This window comes from Corapipo altera, unplaced genomic scaffold (assembly GCF_003945725.1).
Source record: "Corapipo altera isolate COAL_440 unplaced genomic scaffold, ASM394572v1 0, whole genome shotgun sequence".
In the NCBI taxonomy this organism is placed as follows: Eukaryota; Metazoa; Chordata; class Aves; order Passeriformes; family Pipridae; genus Corapipo; species Corapipo altera.
In genome coordinates, this window is record NW_020884872.1 from 88,359,182 (window position 1) to 88,383,202 (window position 24,021).

Genomic DNA, 24,021 nt, shown 5'->3' on the forward strand with positions numbered 1-24,021 from the left:
ATCCCTAAGTATATGAACATAAGGGTCTGTGTGTGTGTGTGTGTGTATATTTGTCTTCATATGGGCTCTAATTAATATTCAAAACTCACTGTGGATTTTTGGCAAAAGTTGATGGCTTAATGTGTTTCACTTTTTTCTTTTCTTCTATGGGTGTTTGTGTGATTTTGAAATTATCTTTCTTAAGAACCAAACCCACAGTGTATCTGCAAGTTGTGCTTACTGCTGCAAACAAAGCAGACTCATTCTTCACTGCCTGGTGTAAGAATATATTGCAAAGCATATTAAAATACATGTGCATGTCCACGTGTCTGTGCATGGTTTTGGCTTCTCACAGACTTGCACCTTGAGAATGGTTGTGCAATTTGTGCTGACTCAGATGTATCTAAGCGCAGTGAACAAATACGTACGCTAAAAGGCGAAAGTAATCTGCTTTCCTTCCAGCCACTGGTAATGCACTGCCTGGCTTCCTCAAGAACTTGGTGCAGATCTACCCACCTGTAATACAATGTCGTTTCTCCTACGGTGCCCTAACAGCTTCTTCTGGGTGCTGTCGAGGCACATTAGCTTGCATCACCTCAACACTGGAAATTCATTCAAGACATTTTTCTGGGCTCTCTGGTGGCCGCTGTTTGGAATAATCCTACTTTTCTCTCCAGCACATTGTTCTGTCTTTAAAATTGGACTGCTTGGACCCTGGAACTGTGACCCCTTCTTTTCCAAAGCCTTTCCCCATGTGGCTGCCAGGTTAGCTGTGGGACGAATAAGCCAAGATCCTTCACTAGATCTTGGCCACAGGCTGGATTATGTGATCTTGCAAGAAGAATGTGAGGCACCAAGAGCTCTGGTTAGATTCATTGACTTTGGAAAGCTTTCCTCAGCTTTCATAGGCCCTCTGAACCCTGGCTTCTGTGAGGTGGCTACACATTTAGGGGAAAACTGGAATAAAGCTATCTTCTCATGGATGTGCAACAATTATAAGCTGGATTCCACCATCCACCACCCTGCATTTGCAAGGACTCTGCCCTCTCCAACCCACGTTTTGTTTACAGTAATGAAATATTTTAACTGGGCTCATGTTGGAATCATTGCGTCCTGTGAGGATATTTGGATGTACACAGCCAACGAGTTAGCAACTGCGCTCAGGAGTCAGGGGCTACCTGTAGGCATTGTTACATATGTGCATAAAGGAGAAAAAGGCATTGAAGACACTTGGAACAAGATTAAAGAAGTTAATGATGTCAAAAGTAAGTGCTTTAAGTCTCATTCATTTTTTAATTATCATGATTTTCTCTAGGGTGGTACTGCATTGTTATAGTTTAGAGAATGGAAAATTTAAAGTGGTTTAAATCAAGAACTTTACCTCTAACCTTAATGGAACCAGGTCTTCACATACAAGAGTGCTGGACATTTTATGTTTGATGAAGATAGAGCAAAACAGTCTCCTACAACAAGAAAGATTAGTTCCAGCTTACCTGAAAAAAATGATATTTAGTAGAGGATTGTCTGTACTTGACTTGTGTAAAGAGTAGTTTATAGGAAGGTTTTATATTAATAATGATTTGTATTCTGGATTATCAAAAATCTCACCCTTTGACACTGTGTCTTTACCACCTGTGTTCAGTGAAGATATCAGAATGGAAATTCAGTGTTACACAACAGTCTACTAAAGCAGAGGAAGGACTCTTTTTCATGCACAGCTTGTGGTAAAGAACGATCTTCTTTCTCTTGAGAAAATGGGTGGGGGGAAATGTCCTGGTTTTCTGGTTCAGAGTCTCATTAGGAAATCTGTGATGGAGCTCTGATCCTGGATGTACACCTCTGCAGTCATCATTGGGACTCCAGTGAGGATGCATTTTAGCTGACTTTGGATTTTACACCAAAGAATAACAAGGGTAGCAAAACGCTGTCTAACTTCAAGTTTTATCAGTACTCAAATCTGTGCTTGAGACCAAATCCACCTTGAGTTCATCTCCTCAGCAACACAGCTCTCCATGCGAGTTACAGATGATGGGCTCCTTTCATAATAGATGGAGAGAACCAGTCCCTTTTCAAATATCATTCATTTGACCAACTTAAGTTCTCTGCTACAGTATGGGATGAACCACTGTCAATAAGTACAGGTTTCTTTCCTGTGATTCAGAAACCTGGAAATACTCTTTTTCGTTTTAGCTTCTACTTTTCCAAGGATACTTTTTCTCCTAAGAAGAGAGCACAGCTACTCTAGGGATCCTGCTCTCTCCTGGTTTAGTAGCCATCAGGTCTCCTTTGCAACTTCCCTTTACATCATTGACCTATTTTTCTTCTCTCATTGACTTAGTCTTGAGATGCTATCTTTGATCAAATATCAGGAGTGATTCCTTTCCTGAAGGGCCAGTGAGCACCCAGAAAAGCCTGTTAAACAGATACACCTGTATTTCAATTCTCCCACCAGACATGGGGACATTGGTTCCATGGCATTTTGCGGGCAAAGACACAGACTTTGGGACAGTCAAGCATGAACCAGATGTTTAAACACAACACAGTGTCCAAGCTAAAATCTGTATATTTGGTGACAGGGTGAATGGGTGGAGGTTGGACATTGCTTGCAACGGTGTGGTGTCTGTCAGCTTAGGGCACACAGAGGGAAAGCTCAAGTCTCATGGTCAGTGACGACAGTGACCATAACTACCCATCATGTTAACCCATGCCTCACTTCTGTCAGAATTTCTCTCCATTCTTTCTTCTTTACAGTTCCAGAAATATGTACTACTCACAACCTTCTTTACTAGATATTGCAGACGTCCAAAGGCTGAACAAAACAGGTGTAACTCCCAACTTCCTTGAACGTAACATAGGAATCTGACCTGTAGCAGTCAGGAGTAGAGTAGTTCAGACAGCTCTTTTATTGGGAGGGGAGGGAGCTATTTTGTGTTGAAAACCCCACATAGATTAACAACACTCTCTGCTGTCCTTGTGTTCCAGTTATAGTCCTGTGCATGCATTCTGTTCTCATCGGAGGGGAGGAACAGGCCACCTTACTTACAAAAGCTCTGGAAATGGGACTAGCAGATGGAAGATACATCTTTGTTCCATATGACACTTTACTGTACAGTCTTCCTTACCAAAACAACTCATTCAATGTCTTTGATAATGACAGCAAGCTCCAAGAAGCATATGATGCTGTGCTGACTATCACACTGGAGTCTGGAGAAAGGACTTTCTATGAAGCATTCAGCGAAGCTAAAGAAAGTGGTGAAATAACCAGGGATTTGGAAGCCACACAGGTAAATATTCTTTCTCTTGGGCTTTTCTGGGACCTGTCAACAAGAGACATGAGACAAGCAATCATGGCTGGACTTCGCGAACAAAGATTTGGGAAGGGCTCTACCCACATTTGTTACAGGCACGTTGGTGGCTAAAAAAGCCAATACGAGACAGGCATGTCCAGTTGCAAAAGGCACAGCAGAAGGGCTCCTGAGGTGGTATTGGCAAGACACGATTCTTTCTGCGTTGTCTTTTCTCCTTGAGAGTGATCCTGCGTGTGTTCTCAAAGGAAGCAGCAGTGTTATAGATAGAAGCAATAGTTATAGAGAAAGCACAGGGGAGAATCAACCCAGACTACATGCTTTCGTTTTGAGAAAAATATGGTGAAATTTGAGTATGGTCTGCATTCATTTGGAAAGATCATTTCTCCTGGATGTCTGGCAATATAACTCGGTTCAATTTGCAGGACCATGCTGGGAATTCAAGAGAAAGAGGTTGTCTCTGAGCTTCTCAGATTTGTTTTGCTGTGTGCTAACTGCAGTAGATTCAAGTTGAAAAGGTGTCTCCTAAATTGGAAAAAGTCCATGGAGTTTGTAAGGAACCAAAATAAGATGTCCATATGCCTGAAAACTTGAGGGGATGAGACAGACTAATGAAATACTGGATGTTTAAGATGTTTAAGAGGGAAATGTTTAAGATCTTGCTGCCTTGTTCTTCTTAGCACTATAGTTAAAGTTACTGTTTGTCAGCTCAGTTATCTAAATGTCACCAGTAGCCTATTAAAAACTAAATCAGTTGCTACCTTGTAGACATTTACAAGAAGAACTGGGGAATCTCACACTGGTGAAGAGATGCAGGATTCAGCTGAGCTGATCTCAAATCTCCCTATGACCTTTGAAAAAATTACAAGTACTTTTAAGGCATGATTTATGGATGTCTACTTTAAAAGGAGATGAATCATGCCTTGAAAGCATTCATTTCTTTCCCTTCAATATAATGAGAGCCCAGGTTAACTATATGGAGTGTCGGGTTCTTCATTGTAGATATCTACATCTGAGCAACAAATCCCTCCACAAATGTCAAATTCTGTGGCTCCCAATGGCACTCTTCATTTTTTTTCACAGGTATTTGCCTCTAATCCCTCTTCACCTACCAGTTGTGAATGTCCACATGATTTCAAAAGTCACCATTTTTGTTAAAGGTTCCTAAATCAAGTCTGTCATGGAAGGGAGCAATGCAAAGAGAAAAGGCTCTGTTACCCAACAAAACAAGTTTGCCATGGCTCTGCTTTGGGATTTTAATATTTTAGGAATAAGTAATTTTCTGACAGAGAAGACCAATTATTTAGGCAATGACACTTTTCCTGTCTTGGTAGGGAGGGAGGCGAGCCTGTGACTTTGAACTTCTATTTGTAGAAGATGTTTAGCGTAGTGTTTTGAGGCAGGTTGTGATAAATTTCAGGTGAACATCAGGCTCAGAGTCCAGGCTTTTACCATCCTAAAGCAATTTTGCATGGTTTTAAAAATATTTTGAAATTGTATTTTGGGAAGCAACGGTAGGAAAAGACAGGTGTTCAAAGTCATGCATATATTGAGTCTATCCAGAGCTACCTTCGACCTGAGATTCTTCAAACCCTTTACTCTCAGAGCCTTAACGCTCAGCTGTCTCAGTACTTGACTTTACAGCTTAGCCAGTGGGACAATATTTCGTCACAAACCTCAGACTGGAAGTTGGGAGCAGTCTATCCTGACCTCAATTTCTCCATGTATTTTTAGGTTTCTCCACTCTTTGGAACAATCTATGATGCTATTTACTTCATGGCAATGGCTATAGACAGTACCCGGAAGAAAGGAGGCAGAGCCTCCGGAGCTAACATAGCTGAACACACAAAAAACTTCAGTTTCCCTGGATTTACTCACCAGGTAGAGACAGACAGCTGTGGGAAGGGGCTCAGCAACTATGTGATACTGGACACAGATGGTCATGGGAACCAGCTTTTCCCAACCCACATGCTGGACATGTCTTCAGACTCCGTGTTGTCCCTAGGCCAGGCCATCCACTTTCCCAACGAAGTTCCACCCAAGCCAGACTCCAGCTGTTGGTTTGATCCAGATGTTCTCTGCACTGAAGGTAAGGGGGAAAAAAACCCAAAAGTGTCAAATGTCATTGAGTGTCATTTCTTTCATCTTTCCTCTCACTCCAGGTGGTTACCCCTTTAAATTAGAACTCTCCAACAAGAAAAGTCTAAATTCAAGAAATTAATATAAAGATGTCCAGTCATCATCCTGTTCATAATGGGAATCATACGCAGAGATACCACCGCTGATCCAAAAGACTCTTTTATTGCTTGTTAGGTCATAGAATCATGGAATCATTAGAGTTGGAAAAGACCTTTGAGAGCATTGAGTCCAACCATTAATCTATTACTTCCAAGGCCACCACTACCATATCCCTAAACACCACATCTACACATTTTTTGAGCAGTTCCAGGGACATTAATCCCATCACTTCCCTGAGCCAATAAGGTTGTTGCCACTCCACTGTTGTGGTGTGCTTGAAGGGGTTTTCTGGGTCTAACAGTCAACATCTGCCTGTTTTAATAATAACCATTATATACCAGAGGCTCCACCAAGCACTATGTCCCTGTCCTTCTGAGGGATAGGGCACTAAGAGGATTTGCCTGGAAGACAGCCTTAGAGAGCTGCTCAACAGCAGATGCTTTCACCACCTCTCCTGTTAACCCAGCTTTTTTATCCAGTTGTGGCATTAAGGACATCAGAGCTCACCTCTTCAAGAAAAAATTACAATTATTACTCAAAATAGTCTGAGTCACTGTAGACAACAGAGATAGTAAACTAAGGCTTAGGGGTCAAGATATTTGTTCTGCTTCCCAGGTTGGTAAGATTTGGCACTGTTTTTACTTATTGTTTTTAATTTGAGGCAACTGTGTTGCAGTTTTAAAGTCACAGGGAAGCCAAAATCTCAGGGTAGGATACTTAGCCTCCTCTTGACATATTTACTTATAATATTAAGCATTTACACCTACTGCTCCAGGATATGACTGAAACAGACAAAATTAACCACATCTACGGAATACTTCATTCAGTAGCTGAGAAAAACATTCCCTTTGGCTCAGCCATAGCTGGTTTAAATCAGTGTCACTCTATGAAAATTGGAGATACACTGATCTTACAGCAGCTGGCAAGCTATAGAAGAGATAAATATAATACCATGATAGATCTAATTTTGCACTGCTACTAGGAACCATGTAGCAATTTAGAATCCCCTTCCAGTCTATAGAAAAATCCCACTGATTTTCAGGGAGATCAGATTTCATGTTGACACCTTTACAAAAGTATAAAGCTCTAGGCATTTTTCAGTGAAAGAGTACTTTATTATTATTACTAATATTTCAGAGACTGAATTTTATGACTAAAATTAAATCCAGGACTCACTCTGACTTTTGAAGTTAGGGTTGGAGGGGGATTTGATGTGAAGTTGTCAGGCTGCTGTGGTTCCTAGTTCCAGGTTCACCAGGAGTGGGGCTGTGTTGCTGTTCCCAGTATGTGGACATACACACACACACACACACATACACACTGCAGAGATAACCAGTCACTGTTAAGAGTAACAGATATAAGAGAGCAGTGTTTTCAGAGGCACCACACCTACAACCAGGATTGCTGAGACACGGACAACATAAATGGCCCCATCCTGTTCTCATGCACCACATAATTAGGCTCCAAGCTTGCTACTGGATCTCACAGCCCCAGTTCCTGCAGACTTACAAACGCACCCTCTGGTAGATGGTCCCAGCCTAAATTCCCTCTCAAACCGTTTGATCTCTGCAGAAGGTGACTTCAGACTAGTGGTTTCTCATGGATTGCAGGCTCCAGGACTCATCTTACCTGTTGTTTGATCAGTGTGAAGTCTGTAAACATCACGCGCAGTCAGACAGCACACTCACCCAGAAAAAAAAAGAAGCAATAGGGGTTAAGAAGAAGGTAGGAGAGATTGTGATGATCAGGTGCAAGGTTTGGCTGGAAAAAAGGCACAACATGATTACGTGTAACCAGCATCCCCATCCTCTCCCATACTTGACCATCCCCAGCTCATGCTATCTGTTCCTTTCCCTATTTTTACCCTTCCATCTAAAGATCCCATAAGAAGTTTCACATAGTCCCACAGTTCCCTTAAAGTATTCCCTAATGACTTTAACACAATTCCACAAGTTCCCTCAAGTATGCCGTAAGTTTGCTGTTTCCCATGAGCTCACGATAACCTTGTTTTCACTTCTAGTTAGTTATAAAGATCTGTTTGAGCTTCCTCAGGGTTTGCATGGTCCCTGCAATGCCCCTTCATCACTGACATGAACTCTCTGGTGTTCAGTAGTGCCTTTGCTATCTCTCATTCCTCAGGGTTTGTTTATCTGGCTGTTTATTTTTTACTTTTCTTGTCCTTTCAGTGTATGGTTCACTGCAGTGAATGTTGTGCTCTGACTAGCTCTCATTCTCATCAAATCCTGTTTCAGTGAATAAAATTAGATGGACTTTGGATGTTTTTTAGTTGATTAAGTGTCTTCACATCTGTAATGATGTAAAACTGTTCCCCTACTTCAGCAAGGGACACGATCAGGGAGAGACCCTTTGGTACTCCTTGATTTTCTGCACTGCATTTCAAGTACCACATTGCATAAGGGTCCTCTAAAGAATGGTCAAGCACTTGTAGGTTATTCTAGGCAATGATAACAAACAAAAGAACTTCTCTGGGAGTCTTTCTCAAAGGAGACTTGTTCAGAGAGTAGTCTCTGGGGGCTACCTAAGGAAGTTTAGGAGACAGGACCAGTAAAAAACCCTGATTAAATACAGAAGAGAGCATTACCAAACTCCAAATTATTCCTACCACACTGTGGTCTGGGTTACAGATTCTCTCTGAAAATGTTAGAAGGCCATGAAGGGATGTGAGATGGGACTTTCATACCTTCATCACTGGTTTGTCCAGGAGGCATCCCCTGCTTTGTCCAGCAAGAAAACCAACTCATAGCACTGTGGCTGGGCTATTCAAAGCTCATTCTCTCTTTAAAAATAAGTTTCTTAGCAGGTGACCACAACCCAGAGCACTGGGTTTCCTGCAAATCTGCCTCTAAGTGGATCCAATCCTTCTTTCTCCTTGCACGGATACAGATGAAGGTATCCAGGGCTAGATCCAGGCTGGAGCATGAAAACAGAGTGGCTTCTTTTACAGAATCATAACATCATAGAATCACAGAACAGTTTGTGTTGGAAAAGATCTTCAAATATTACCAAGTCCAACCTCACCTTTTATGGAGAGGAACATCTTTCACTAGAATCATAAAATAGTTTGGATTGGGAGGGACCTTTCAAGGTCATCTAGTCCAACCCCACACTAGACCAGGTTGCACAAAGCCCCACTGAGCCTGATCTTGAACACTTCCACAGATGGGGCATCCACAGTTTCTATGGGCAACCTGTTCCTGCATATGTGTAAGGACAATTAGAGGCTGGGGATCTAGGCTGAACCGGGAAAATTTCACCTAAAATACTCTGTCTTTTCTGAAATGGACACCACTTTTCAAAAATGTCTTCAGTTTTCACTGGGAAGGTCTAGGTTTCAGAGGTTGCAGATAGGGCTGTGACTTAGGTGCAAGTGTGACATAAAGTCATGAACCTTTTATTAACCCAAATTTCTCCATGTTTGTTTGCATTTATAGATCTCTGAATACAAATAGAATAAAATAGAAAAATCAGAAGACAGAAAAGGTAGACACAGCAAACAACTCCCCCTGGAATTCAGCTCATTCACTCATGTTGGCTTCCCTTAGCTCTCCAGTAAACACACTCATGAGCAAAGTATCTGTCTCCAGTACTTTCTGTCCATGGAATGTTGAGGAGAACATCAACATTCTGCTCCTCCTCTTCTGCTCTTTTCAGCATTAGAAATCTGTAGCAGAGAATGAAAAATCCCAGATGGGCCAGTAACTCACAGTGGCCATAAGTTTGGTACCACAAGATAAAGATTTTTCAGCATTTCAGTTCCTGGAGTGAAAAGGGTCAAATGTTAAAAAGTTATGAACTTTGCAGAAACTTTCTCTAAAACTTAATACTTTCCTGTGAGTCTAGTCTTTATTTACTTGAAGAAAAACTATTTTTCCACTGATCCAAGGCTCTAAGTCTGGTTTAGGGAAAAAAAGTGCATGGAAATAAATAATTAGAGCAGTTGCAGTCTTGTGTAAACAAAGTCAGTAAGTACTTGTGTATTCACAAGTTAACATTGCATAAAAATTTTCTTTTGGTATTCTCCTGGCTGAATATTTGGCTTTGTAATCTAAGGGTCTGATATTGATGTTTTTAATATTACTACCTAAATCAAAATGATTTTCTAATTCACTGATTCTTTTCTCCCCTTTGCACAGGGATTGAGACTGAAGTAATTACATTGGGAGTAATGCTGATATTTGCCCTGGTGGTGTGTGCTGTGGGCCTGGCTTCTCTCATCAGGTGAGGTTTGCAGCACATATTTGAGTTGGTGCCATTTTTAACTTCTGGGGGGGTCTCATGCTTTAACCAGCAGTTTAGACCGTGCACACAAAGCAGGTGTGATTGTGCTCTCTGCTCTCTAGCCACAAATCTCTTCATATTTGTAGTGGATTGACCCTGGCTACATGGGAGGCATCCACCAAATCCACTCTATCACTCCCTTCTTCAGCTGGACAGGGAAGAGAAAATATAACGAAAGACTCATAGTCAAGATAAGGGCAGGGAGAGATCATTCACCAATTACCACAATGGTCAAAATGGAGTTGACTTGGGGAAACTAAATTTATTAGCAGTTGAATCAGAGTAGGATAATGAGAAATAAAATCAAATCTTAAAATCAGCTTCTCTCCACCTCTCCCTTCTTCTCAAGGCTTCACTTTGCTCCTAAATTCTATACTTTTTCCCCACCAGTGGCACAGCAGCCAGGTAATGGGGACTGTGGTCAGTTTTTCACACGTTATCTCTGCTGCTCCTTCCTCCTCAAGGGAAGAACTCCTCACACCCTTCCCCTGCTCCATCGTGGGATACCATCCACAGGAGACAGTCCTCTGTGAATATATACAATAGGAGTTCTTTCCATAGGCCACAGTTCTCCATTAACTCTTCCAGCAGTCCTTCAGGGTGCAGTCCTTCAGGAACAGGCTGCTCCAGCATAGGTCCCCCACGGGGTCACAAGTGCAGCCAGCAAACCTGCTCCACCATGTGCTCCTCTTTCCATGGGTCTAAGGTACTGCCAGGAGTCTGCTCCACTGCAAGCTTCCCAAGGGGTCACAGACTTATTTGGGCATCCTCTTGCTCATGGATTGCAAATGGATCTCTGCTCCACTGAAAACCTCCATGAACTGCAGGAATACAACCTGTCTCACTCAAGTCATCACCACAGGCTTGCAGGGGAATCTCTGCTCCGTCACCTGGAGCACCTCCTCCCCCTCCTTCCTCCTTGATCTTGGTTTCTGCAGGGCTACTTCTCTCACATATTCTCACTCCACTCTGGCTGAGTTGCCCAGTTGTTTTTTTCCTTCTTAAATATCTTATCTCAGAGGTGCTACCGCTGTTGCTGATGGCCTTGACCACCAGCAAGTCCGTGTTGAAGCCAGCTGGCATTGGTTCCATCAAGGAGAATCCCCTCCTTACAAAGGGAAAGGTTCTAGCAGCTTCTCACAGAAGCCACCCTATAACCCCCAACTACCAAAACCTTGCCATGCAAACCAAATACAACTTTACTAGGTGACAGTGGCTTGAGTACTGCAGGCATTGGTTCTGCAGTCTCAGGAGCAGCCATTTTACTCTTAACGCAGTCCTGGCTTGGTAGAAGATTGCAGTCTGTTGCTGTAAGGATTAGCTGGATGATGGGTCTGAAGCATCAGGATGATTATCACTTTGGAAATTCAAAGGATGGCATATGAACCAAAGACAGGAATCTGCTATGAGAACATGGGGGTGGAGGCCAACTCTTTTTCTTACTCCAGATCACTCTTCCCCGATATAATCCTGTTTCCTATGCAAGGCTGACCCTCTGTATTTTCTCCATGTACTAAAGAGAAAGAAAATACCTCTAGAGAGGGTTTAGTCCAATTGTTTAGGATGCCTCTTTATTATCAAGCTGATTCATTCTCTGTTTTGAACTGGAGTTCAGATCCCTAATCATTCCCATTGTATAAATATTGGTCTGGGGATAGGACCTTTGGAGCAAATGCAGTAGTCGTCTGGGGAAGGAACCGTTTCCAATAATTGCATAGGTCACACTTGTGTCCCAAGTGTGTGTGTGCGTCCCACTCTATACCCAGGGTAGAAATCAGCCAGAATGGAGTGCTTAGTTCAGAAGCTATGAATTGATGTTTGGCAAGGACACTGGGGCCCCTGGAATAGTCTATCTCTGATTATTGGTGTCTACACAACTGAAATAAAAATGAAAATAGACTGAAAGTAGAAGGCATTTATTCAGCAGCAATGAGTTCAGCAAAGCAGGGTTCCTAGGTTGTTCCATCCAGCCTTGCTTCTCAAATAATTCCCAAATATGTTTTCTCTTCAGTCCTGAATCATCCCTCTGAACCCACATGATACAAGGCCACCCAGTAAGCAACACCCCAAACAGCTCCCCCACTTCAAGCACACAGCTGCTTCTGATAGCATTGCAGGCACTGAGGAGGTTGCCTCCATCCACCCACACTTTGAAACCCAGCTCTATTCCCTGGCTACCAGCCTCTACACTTAAGTAAACAGAAGACAATCTTTCTGCCTACTCTATTTGTAAGTTCTTCCACAAGTACCATGATTGGGAAGGCTCAGTCATGAGTAAAGATGTATGGCCATCTGCATGGCAAGAAAAAAGTCCAGCATGACTCAGATAATAATTTTTATTAGGAAAGGGCATGTCTGGAACTAAATTTAAACCACAGCATAGTCTGTGTTTAAATGTGAAAGCTCTGGTCCTAGCTCTGCCAGGGATCTGCTGCATGACCTCCAATGAGTCAGTCTACTCTCTATGCTTAGCTTTTGGCAGAGGGATGCTTTCCTCCGTGCTTGTGGGAAAGGATGTGATTGATCAAGCAAGGTTTTTCAGGTGGACCAGTGTAAGATACATAAGTTATGAGTTTTTTGCATGAATATGAGTTGGGTGGCTTGGGACAGTATGGTTAGAGAAAGATTATAAAAACATCGTCCCAGGTAAAGTCTGTGGTTACACGGATAAGGCTCCCTCTGAGCTCCAGGAAACTCTCTGTGCTCTTCTAAAATGCCCAAAATGGTACATGGAGTGGAAAAATGAATTGTGGTGATGCGGGGGTATTTTATGGAATGGAGTTCTTCTATAGTAGAGTTAGCAAAAGACATTCTATGGTCCATCTTATCAATATCACAGAATAGTCAATACCAGAGTATATTCTGAGTTGAAAGGGACCCACAAGGATCATAGAATCCAACTCTCACTTGAATGGCCAGGTGGGGATTGAACCCACAATCTTGGCATTATTAACACCATGCTCTAGACAACTGAGCTAATCTCAGTGTCAGAAAAGTCTTAGGAGAGTGCAGAGCTGACATATGCTTTAGTGTTAACAAAGTTCCTTAAACAAGAAAGTGACACTGAGGGCGATAGGGGAGCATTTCCTTCCCTTCTCTGCTCCTGCTTGGAGAGCTTTTGACTGTCTAATAGATATAGTCTGCTTTGTGCTCAGTGTTAGACCTTGATGTCCATTGAAACAGTGGGTTTAAAATGATGAGGTGTGATGTCACATGTGCCATACTGCTCATCCCATGTAGCTTTTCCCTCTGTGTAAGCTTGTGATCATTACAAGAGCATATCTTCCTCTGTGCTTCATACAACACAATACTACAATCTGGATACTCAGACAGCATATTTCAACAGTAACTTGTGTCCAGACAGCTTTTATAAATTACCCACAATTCAGCATCGGTTCCTAAGAAAGGCTGGTGTGTCTGAGAGTGGTTTGCTCACCAGCCAGGCCAGTTGGACTAATAAAACCTGTTTTTGTGTCCTAATGGAGAATGATTTGGGATATGACAAATAAAACTGAGCAGAACTAAACATGAATTACACACACATCCAATTAATATTTGTAACCAGATTAAATCAAGTTGTCTGTTTGTGATCACACCCTTTTAGGTGGTATCTTTTGTAGTCTGTAAAATGGATAACTCTTGACTCAGGGGATTTCAGTCCAAGAAAAGGCATTGTGATTTGTCCCCTGGTTTCACCAGTATCCAACCCCATTGCCACACCATGTGGTGTGGTACCTTAAAGACCATGTAGTTCCAACCCCTCTGCTATGGGCAAGGACACCTTCCACTAGACCAGGTTGCTCAAAGCCCCATCCAGCTTGGCTTTGAACATTTCTAGGGATGGTGCTCCCACAGCTTCTCTGGGCAATCTGTGCCAGTGCCTCTGCACCTTCACAGTGAATAATTTCTTCCTAATTTCTAATCTAAATCTACCCTTTTTCAGTTTGAAGCCATTTCCCCTTGTCCTGTCACTCCATGACCTTGTCCAAAATTCCTCTCCAGCTCTCTTGTATCCCCTTTCAGCACTGGAAGGGGCTCTAAGGTTTCCCTGGAGCCTTCTCTTCTCCAGGCTGAGCAACTGCAACTCTCTCAGCCTGTCACCACAGGAAAGGTGCTCCAGCCCTCTGAGCATCTGTGGCCTTCTCTGAACCTGCTCTGGCAGGTCCACAACCTTCTTATGTTGGAGTCCCCAGAGCTGGAAGCAGTACTGGAGGCAGGGTCTAATACTACAGGGAAGCCAGATGTGGGGAATTCAGAGGTGGTGCAAACTGGTTGCCTACCTAAAAATGATAACCTTGATTCTCCAAACCTTTCAGGCAGAGTATCTTGAACAATCAGCTTTTCAAGGGTCCGAACAAGATAATAGTGACCTTGGATGACCTCATCTTCATCAACCCAGAGTTACATAGGAAGGTAAGTCTTCTACTTGTGAAAGTAATCTGGTGGAACGCTAAAACAAGTTTGCTGTGTGGTATTTTCATACCCATGAAGCTCTGTGAAGGTATTCACTTCTCCATGTCATTTTTCCCTGCATATCAGAAAATTTCCTTATGTTGGGTGGTTTTGAGTCTCAGATTAGATGTCAGAGCTTTTACGATGATGTAAAACAGTATCCTTGATTGTGTTTATTCTAACTACCAGGGCTTATTCTTTGTTCTTGAAGTTGGATGGTGTACTATAGTGCATGTCCATATAGATAAATCATCTTATCCTCTACAATAAAGTGTCTGCATTCAAACCTATTGGAAAATGTTTCTGGTCTGTGCTGGCTCCTACCCAGAGCTGGGGACCTCCTGGGGGATGATCCCATGATTTACTTATCAAGAAATCTGTGGTCCAAGACAGAGCTGGAGTGGAAGTCTATATCCAAAGGTGGTAGCTGTCTTGCACCTGCTTTCCTTGCCTTCCAGAGGCTGACCTTGGACAGTCTGGCTGATGCAAACAGCATAGCAGTCAACTGCAGAAGCCTGAAATCTGTAACCCGCTCCTCTTCCTTGAAAAGCACAGTTGCCACCCACGAAACCTCCAATGTGGCTTTGTATGAGGTAGGTAGAGACCTCATGCAGCCTTCTCCCACTGCTTCTGTTCACTGAACTGCTCTAGTGGGAAAATCTTGGGTTACAGTACTGTAGGTCCCAGAATGGGAATTCTGTGAACAGACTCTAAGCATGAAAATAAGTTATTCCCAAGCATGGACTTACCAGTGATTAAGGTAAGTAAAGGTTGGAATACTCTACCCCAATCCTCATCCTGACACTTGGAGTCGTGTGGGATGGTGATATTCAACATCCATATGTAGCATTGTCAGGTCTGGTCCCTGTTAGAGAAGTCACCATCTAAAGGCACCATGAAGAACCTTTCTTACAAGACCGTCTTTAGCTGGTAACATCTCTAATAAAGAACTTTCTGACAAGACAGCATCCAAATACACAAATAAAGGCTCTCAAATTCCCCTTTGTACCACTAGGTCTATATGGAGCTTAAGCAGAAGCAATGGCCAAGAATTTTCACTCCGTCCATCAGTTCTTACCTGAAAATACAGCTTTTTGAAAAAATGGCACGGTAACTTTACCTGAAGAGGAGGAAAATAAACTGCATCTATCATTAATGACAGAAAAAAGATCTGGCCAGAGCTGCTTTCCTTTTTAATCAATTTATCATTGTTTATCAGATACTAATACACCTTCCAGGCATGAAGTTCTGAACCGGGTGAAAGCTCTGCCTCACCCCTTTCTTGAGGATTTGTGTGGATATTCTTATTCAGGTGCAGTGTAGAAATAATCTACTGCCAAGAACTTAAAAAATCCTCAACCACTTTGAAAGTGAAGGATCTGGAATTCACACCTGGGTCCCAATGTTAGCTGTTGCTCAGAGACTTGCTCTATCATTCATCCACCTGTACTGTGATTAGGGGACTGGAGCATCTCTCTTATGAGGAAAGGCTGAGGGAATTGAGCCTGTTCAGCCTTGAGAAACGACAACAGAGAGGGGACTTCATCAGTGTGTACAAATATGTCAAGGGAGGGTGCCAAGAGGATGAAGCCAGGCTCTTCTTGGTGGTGCCAAACAATAGGACAAGAAGCAACAGGCAAAAACTGATGCACAGGAAGGTCCATCTGAACATGAACTTCTTTACTCTGTGAATTACTGTGCACTGGGGCAGGTTGTCCAGAGAGATTGTGGAGTCTCCCTCACTGGAGATATTTGAGAACTGTCTGGACAAAATCCTGTGCCATGTGATCTAGGATGACCCTGCTTGAACACAGAGGTAGATGATCCATCAGTGTTTATTCCACCCTTACCCATTCTGTGATTCTGTGATTATGGACAGGGAGACTGGGTGTGGCTGAAAAAATTTGAGACGGGAGTGATTCACAATCTGCGGCAAAGCTCCACCAGCATCTTAAGGAAGGTAGGAACAGGAGATAAAGAGATGTGTGGAGGGAAGGTTTCTTTGGGGGGACTTTTGCAGCTTCAGGGTGTTCTTATTCTCCTGTTTATCCATTGAATCACACATCATGGTTGTCAATGAGTCTTGTCCAATCTGGTAGAATGGACCATGCATGACTGCATCTGACAAACTTACCAATGATCAATATGTCAGAGTCAGCAGTTTGTAAAACCTCACCCAGGACCTGCCACTTCAAAGCTGGTACAATGCTAAATGTACAATGAATCCTCCAAATGACCTTGCCTGCAAAGGCAGAGTGGTTTGGGGGAGCTCATCCCTACTCAGTGTGAGGCACTGGTAGACACTTTCATGTATTATATGTTGACAGTGTGACACAGAGACAGTTTTGCATTTCTCTGGTATTTGCTTTGTGTCTCCATCTAAGATGCCTGTTAGAAGTTGACTTTTAGTCTTAAATTTTATTATTGTTACCAAATGACAAGAAAATATACTTATTTTCCAAATCCAAGGCCATTAGTTTTTGACAGCTATCGCTAACATAGCAGTGGCATTTTAATGCATATAAATACAACAAATTTACCAGGTCATATCTCCAAAGGCAGTGTTGACAGATAACTTTGGACCCTCAAGTATGGAGTTGCTTTCCAAATCAGACCAGACCCACAGCAAGATGCCACAAGCTGAACTCAATCTACCCCAGCAAAGCCATTTTGGCCTATTGAAAGATTCGATCTGGCCTGTCTAAAGAGAAGACAAATTTCTGTTCAGTTTGCTTTTGCTATCTTTCTTGCTTTGTCTTAATGGATAGAAAAAGGAAAGCAAAGCTTGAAAAGAGCACTGAGTAGCCAAAAATAACCATCAAAAAGGTTGTTTGCTTCCCCATCCTTGTATGTAAGGCTGTTTGGGAGTACAAGAGTGATAAGGACATCTAACGATATCAAGAAGCTGCTAAGTAGATGTCTGGCTGACTTGGACTAGCTGTGATTCACTGTCTTGTTTCAGATGAAAGATCTGCGTCATGAAAATGTGAATCTGTTCCTGGGCTTTTTCTCTGACTGTGGCATCTTTGCCATAGTGACAGAGTACTGCTCCCGAGGAAGCCTGGAGGACTTGCTGAGAAATGAAGATATGAAACTGGACTGGATGTTCAAGTCCTCTCTTGTGATGGATCTAATTAAAGTAAGTCCATTACTCCTGCTGAGGCATGATCTGCATGTGACTTTTATATTGACTGAGTTATTTGATCCGGAACTTTGGGATTTTTATAGTAATGCAGGGAAAACCAATGTGAATGTAATTATACCGATACACAGCATCTTTAATGGAGAACTCTTACCCTTAATTTGTTACTATCTGAGAGAAGTCAACTATTTAGGGTAACAGGACTACAGCCACACAGCAGGATAAGAGGTTAAAACTATACATCAGGCTGCAACTGATCACCTAGAACAAAGAATTTTGTGACAAATTCATACTTTTCGAAGGCCCTATCTTATTGTAAATCAGAAATGCATCCACCATAGATCCAAACAGTGTCCATCCCCTGCCACAGGATGTCTGCACATATGGTCACTTTAGTAGAGTGTTCACATCCTTCCAATCATGTCCCATGTGTTTTCATCCCATAATGATAAACTACTAATCTGGAACACGCAGTGTTCAGAGGGTAGACTGCCAGAACTATTCTTGCAGCCTGTGATCCACCTTCTGAACCTCCTGCAGGGAGCTGGATAAGGGCATCCAGCTCTTTATGGCTTCCTTTGACCTAACCATTGAGTACTACTTGTGCCTGCTTTCTTACCCTTGCCTAAAAATGAAACTTACGAGTGCACCGAGTCCTAGGGCTACAGAGGGAGGCATCTGACTGTTCCTAAAGCTGTCAGACCTTTCCAATATTACTTGAGGGTGCAGACAATCTAGTTCATGTTCCTAATCCATTTCTGAACCTCCCCCATAGTTTATTGGTTTGATCATGACTGCATCTGACATAAAGTCAATGCTGTATCTGATGCCATCTAAGGTGACAATTTGGCTTGGTGTCTCTGAATGCTGATTAATAATATAAATCCTAAGGAATAGCCTTGGGTTTTTTCTGTGTTTCATAGGGAATTAGATATTTGCATCACAGAGATTTTGCCCATGGACGTCTCAAGTCTCGTAACTGTGTTGTGGATGGCCGGTTTGTGCTGAAGATCACCGATTATGGTTATAACGAGCTCTTAGAAGCACAGAAATGCCCCTATATTCAGCCATCCCCAGAAGGTAGGTGACATGAGGAAATATTCTTTTTGGAAATGTTTTTCCACTGATTTAAGAAATGTTTGTCCTAATACAATTTCAGGCCAGTGGCCACATAAGGATTTACATGCTCAATCTCATGACATCTTGTTTCCTGTATGTCATTGTTATACGAAAGGATAAGCTAAGTTTTTTTCAGACTTCCTAAACATGAATAACAGAGTGTCATTGTAAGGAAAATAGATTTTACTGTAAGTTGTGACAGAATGTAAGCTTTTTGCAATTGGAGAAGGATTTAACTGTCCCTGAAATCTTCTCAGTACTGAATTTCTGTGACCAATAGAATTGGCTTCACATGCTTAGACCCAGTCCTATATTTGAAGTTTTACACTAACCCACATGCAAATAGCCTTTTTGTTAAAAGAAGCTGTCTGAAACACAAAATGATGCAGATGTCTTTGAAATAGGTCCTCTACATGCCATGAGGCTGTCTCATGAGATTCCCACCACTTAGGAAGAACATCTCATGGGACCAGGTCTGGAGACTTTGACAGGATTTCTTTGACATGCCCCTTGTTTTGGGATTCCTCTGATATCTCAATTTATTCTTGAAATATGGTTTCAAGTAGTAGGTAGTGTTTTGATCCTTCTGTTGTGGGATTTGATGCCTTTGCATTTCCAGTGTCTCAGGCAGGGCAGTTACCAGATAGAAGACCTTCTCCTCCCTTATAGAAGTTAAACATTTTGGAGTAGTTGAAATGTTCATTATTCCCATTATTCAGAATGCACGGTTACCAGGGTAACAATAGCACAGTTTCAAGATTCATTTCTTGATGAGGCTGGATATGTTTTACAGCTGTGTTTTTCATCGCTTGAACTATTGGATTACAAAGACTGATTGTGCTTCAGATTGTCATGAACTGCTTTTGCAGAAACTACTTTCATCTAAGAATTGCTACATAAATAATGGTATTAATTGTTTGCTTTTTAAAAGAGCAACAACAATAACAAGAAATCCAGGCTTCAGTGCCAACATTTTGTCTCAAGGATATTTTAAATAAAAAAAAAAATATTTAAACCTTTTGGCAACGGTGAGATGACTTCTTACGCTGAAGTTCAAGGCTGGTGTTATGTGATAAAATTTGTTGGTACTGAACCTTTTTTTTTAAATGTAGAGTGAATCTGGCCAATTCAATTTTTTTGTCAGGATGGAAGTTTAATATTTCTGATACATCACAAGAAGTAAAAGATTTGGTCCAGTAAATAATGAAGGACTTTCCAACCTTTCCTCAAATGACTGAAATAAGGTATTCCCTTAAGCACTTACTTTGCAAGAGTCTGAGCTCAAGTGTAAGAAATGTGATGTTCTGGAATGTTTTAGAATTGCTCTGGACAGCTCCTGAGTTACTGAGGGACCCAGACATGCGCAGAAAAGGCACATTCAAAGGGGACATTTACAGCTTTGCAATCATCCTACAAGAAGTGGTTGCTCGGGGTCCACCATACTGCACATCAGAACTCTCAGCTGAAGGTAGGCAACAGTATATTTTTAAGGCTTTGGACAGAGCACTCAGAAAAAGTCTGGTCAAGCCCCTGGGTTAAAACATTAATATGGTAATAATGTATCAATCTCATGAGTTTTCTCAGTGACAAAAGCTTGTTTTCAACAAAATATTCATAATAAACATCAAACTGTGTAGTTCTGATCACAGCCTTGGGGCTCTGGATACCCCTCAAGATGATTCAGGGCCGGCCTCAGTCAGGCCACTGCAGCACCTCCAGTTCCCTGTCCAAACTCCAGACTTTTTGCAGTATGGGTTGAAATCTGAGGGTAGAATTTTCCATAGCTTCCCACTCCTTAACTTCCCATTTGACAGCCCATTTTTAGGTGCATCATGGGGGTTGAAGTTTTTGAGCTGGACCCCTTGCCAACATCCTATTTTGTCCACCTGCCCATCTATTTTTCCTTAATTCTTCTCCATTTAAAGAGGTTCTCTCTTCAACAGAGTTTGAAGTGATACGTCATTAACCTCTTACTTATATATATAAGGTGACTTCTATCGGAAATAGCAAAGATATAAGCTCCTTGGGAACTATTCATTGGTGCAAACATGTTGTGCATGCATGGAAAGAGTAAAGTCACTGCAGTCTGGGTCACATCACAAGCAGTTGAACAGGGAGGGACTGAGAACAATCTAAATTGAGCTGATTTTAGTGACAACCTGTTCTCAACACATTTTAAGCTGGGTGGTCACCAAATAGGGTATGACCATTCAGTATCTGCCACTTCAGTGCCTGAAAAAACAGGGCCTCGACCTTGTTGTGCTTGAAGATGGTACAACAATGCAATGACAATGATGATTATGGTGTATCCCATCCTGTAAATCAGAGCTGGACCTATGATGTAGCCTATGATGTAATTAGCTCTTACTCCCCTGCAGAATCTCCAGCAAATATGAACACAGTTCAGTCCAATTTCCTAGCCTGATAAAATGATGGATCTCTACTCGTGTTTTAATCCTCAAGGGGCTTTCACTTGTGGCGGGAACTTTAAAACAATCTGGGGAAGGCATTTTCCCTTGGCTGTCTGTCAACTTATTTGGACCGGGTGCTTCGATTAGTTCATTTGGTGGAGACTGGTGGGGTGAACCAAGAGCCTTAAAGTAAACTGTCAACACTGAAAAGCTTTGGGTACTCACAGCAACAGCTGTGGAAATGCAGAGCTCCTGCCAGAGAGAGTGGTTTTCACTCCATTTGACTGCTCTGCACTACACAAAATGAAACTTCCAAATACAATAACTTTGGTGGGGTTTTTTTTTAGAGACTGACTTCTCAGGGCTTAAAAGCCCAAGCCCAGTTCCTTATTAGTCTCATTTCACCTCTAGATAGGGAGTAATTTCCCAGATGTTGTTTTGAACCCAAACTCTCCCCCTTAATATTGTTTCCACTGTCTCCATTCACATAACCTCTTACATACTGGTTACCAGCTAACCAGGAAGTGTCAGAGGCTGCTATTCTTCCTGTCTGGGCTCAACCATAAACCTCTGCTGTTTTAGAAGACTGCCAGTCCTAGTGGAGACAGTCAGAGGGAATTTCATTAAACACAAGCCTGCAGGCTCACACATCCATCTGTCACACATTCTTCCCCCATCCAGCCACTTTATTGCTCATAACCTGGTTCTCCAGGGACAAGAAAGCAGATGAATCTCTTTTAAATCCTTCAAGAGACTCTTGACAGAGTAAAGCAGAAACCTCCAACTTCATTTGGCACAGACATTGGGTGCTGAGAAATAACAGTAATGGCTGAAGAAACAAGCAAGGGACAGGTGAAAAGTCCCTTGCCTCTATCAAGACCCTCCGTCTCACAACATGCTTCCCATTCTTCTCTTTGTCACAGAAATTATAAAGAAAGTGAAGAAGCCCCCTCCTCTGTGTCGCCCAAACATAGCCCCTGAGGTGGCCCCACTGACGTGCCTCCAGGTAATGAAGCAATGCTGGGCTGAAGCACCTGAACGACGTCCAACCTTTGAGGAGATATTTCATAAGGTTGGTGAATACAGCAGTAGGTGTAATTCCTTTGTTTGTACTTGGCAGTGAAGTGTTTTGGGTTTTTTTCTTTAACTGAGTTATTAAAGAATGAAGAAGTGGAAGAGCCCTAGACTTGTCCTGACCTTGAGGTGGTGAAGCAGCCTCGACATGGGCTTGATGTCTTCACATCTGCAGTGTACCTTCACAGATTGTCTCATGGAGACTATGATAGCACATTTATATCTTTTCCCTTTTTTTTTTTTTTATCTGCTGAAGAGTTTAAAAGGTGAGGAAAAGGAAAATTTGCCAAAGATTGTTAAACACAAAGATATAATGTTTGGCATAGGAGGTCTCTCAACTCCAGGTTGGTGGAGGATGGGAGAACATCCCAGGGAAATATGACTGTACCTGAGCCCAGTTTGAAAAGCTTTCTTAGATGTCTGTTACTGGCCAGTCTCATGGGCAGGCACTGGCAAAATAAGCCCTCTTTCTGATCCAGTAGTGCAGTTCCTATGTCCTTATAAGGTCACAGAATCATAGATTTCTTGAGGTTGGAGAAGATCTTCAAGATCATCAAGTCCAACCGCCAACCCAGCACCACCACTATGTTTGCCACTAAACCATGTCCTCAAGGGCCACATCCACAAGTTTTTTGAACACTCCAGGGATGGTAACTGCCACTTCCCTGAGCAGTCTGCCACCATGCTTTACAACCCTTTAGGTGAAAAAAGAATTTTCTTAATATCCAATTTAAACCTTTCTTGACACAACTTGAAGCCATTTCCTCAAACCAAGTGTTAAACCCCAGTCTAGCTTCACTGGGTGCACACTTTAATTTTAGACTTCAAGAGATTTTGTCCATATGAATTCTTGCAAACAACTCTGGTTCTTTGATACTTTGAGTTCATATCCAGAGAAAAGACTACACACTTTTCTCTAAGAGACTTTTTCTTTTTAAATTTTGTGAGAAAATAGGCATTTTGGCAAAAAGGGTTTTACAGAGATTACATGCAACTTCACAAAAGTATTACAACAGGCTGCTAGGACTTGCTATAGAGTAGGGAACACCCAGCAAACACAAACCCCTATACAACTTAGATGAGATACCTACAACTTTAGTGAAATACAGAAAATAGGTGTTTAAGTTACCCACAAGAGGAAGAAAAGAGTAAAGGAAGAGAGATTAAGAGAAGAAAGAATAAAGAGAGAAAAATATAGTTACCAGTGGAAGGTCACATGTTGACAACTTTGAGGAGACCAGGCAAGATGGAGACGTTATGTGTGCCTCTATCTACTGTGGCCCCCTCTCTCTAGGCAGGACCTTTGGTTCACTGACCACTCGAGTGTCTTCCTAGCCAAAGGGAGGGGTTCTGCAGCCAGTCAGGGGCTCCAGGGGGTGTGGTGTGGGCAGGTTGTAAGTGTTCCTAATACCCTGAAATTTGTACCTCTGAATGCAAAGATTTTCAAGTTACTCTAAAGACTGGTCATAGGATAAATGGGGTTGCAAACCTGCAGCCTGATAAGACTCCATAACAACAATGTTGACAACTACTGTAAGGTGATGTAAGGGAACTGTCACTGAAAGTTCATAGATGAGCGACATGCTCCTGGACAGCTTCCATAGGTATTGATGCAAATTCACCTTCTAATTTGCCTTTTTCCTTTATTGTTGAACTCTTCCCATTGATAAAGGAAGTCCTTAGCACTGAACCCTGAAAATAAGTGTTTGCTTTTCATTCCTTTCCAAACTTAGAGTGCTACAGTGGTGTAATGAGATGGACAAATAACTCTCCAGTTTTATTTTCCAGTTCAAAACAATCAACAAAGGGAAAAAGACCAATATTATTGACTCAATGCTCAGGATGCTTGAGCAATACTCAAGCAACCTGGAAGATTTAATCAGGGAGCGGACCGAAGAGCTAGAAATTGAAAAACAGAAGACAGAAAAACTACTGTCACAAATGCTTCCCCCGTAAGTACTGGTACTTTAGGTGGTATAAAAAAACCCCAAACCAAACCAAA

The 24,021-nt window shown here is 42.1% G+C and overlaps 1 protein-coding gene across 1 annotated transcript in view; it reads left to right on the forward strand.

Annotated features, from left to right (window-relative positions):
• Window positions 1-505: 505 nt before the first annotated feature.
• The window catches only part of GUCY2F (guanylate cyclase 2F, retinal), a 39,543-nt gene continuing 16,027 nt past the window's right edge, over window positions 506-24,021 (forward strand). The window contains 12 exon segments of the mRNA XM_027652460.1: window positions 506-1,244; window positions 2,968-3,263; window positions 5,019-5,373; window positions 9,677-9,761; window positions 14,138-14,234; window positions 14,732-14,866; window positions 16,153-16,233; window positions 17,236-17,412; window positions 18,339-18,495; window positions 19,853-20,002; window positions 21,869-22,017; window positions 23,808-23,971. Of these exon segments, the coding sequence (XP_027508261.1) occupies window positions 506-1,244; window positions 2,968-3,263; window positions 5,019-5,373; window positions 9,677-9,761; window positions 14,138-14,234; window positions 14,732-14,866; window positions 16,153-16,233; window positions 17,236-17,412; window positions 18,339-18,495; window positions 19,853-20,002; window positions 21,869-22,017; window positions 23,808-23,971 (2,585 nt within the window).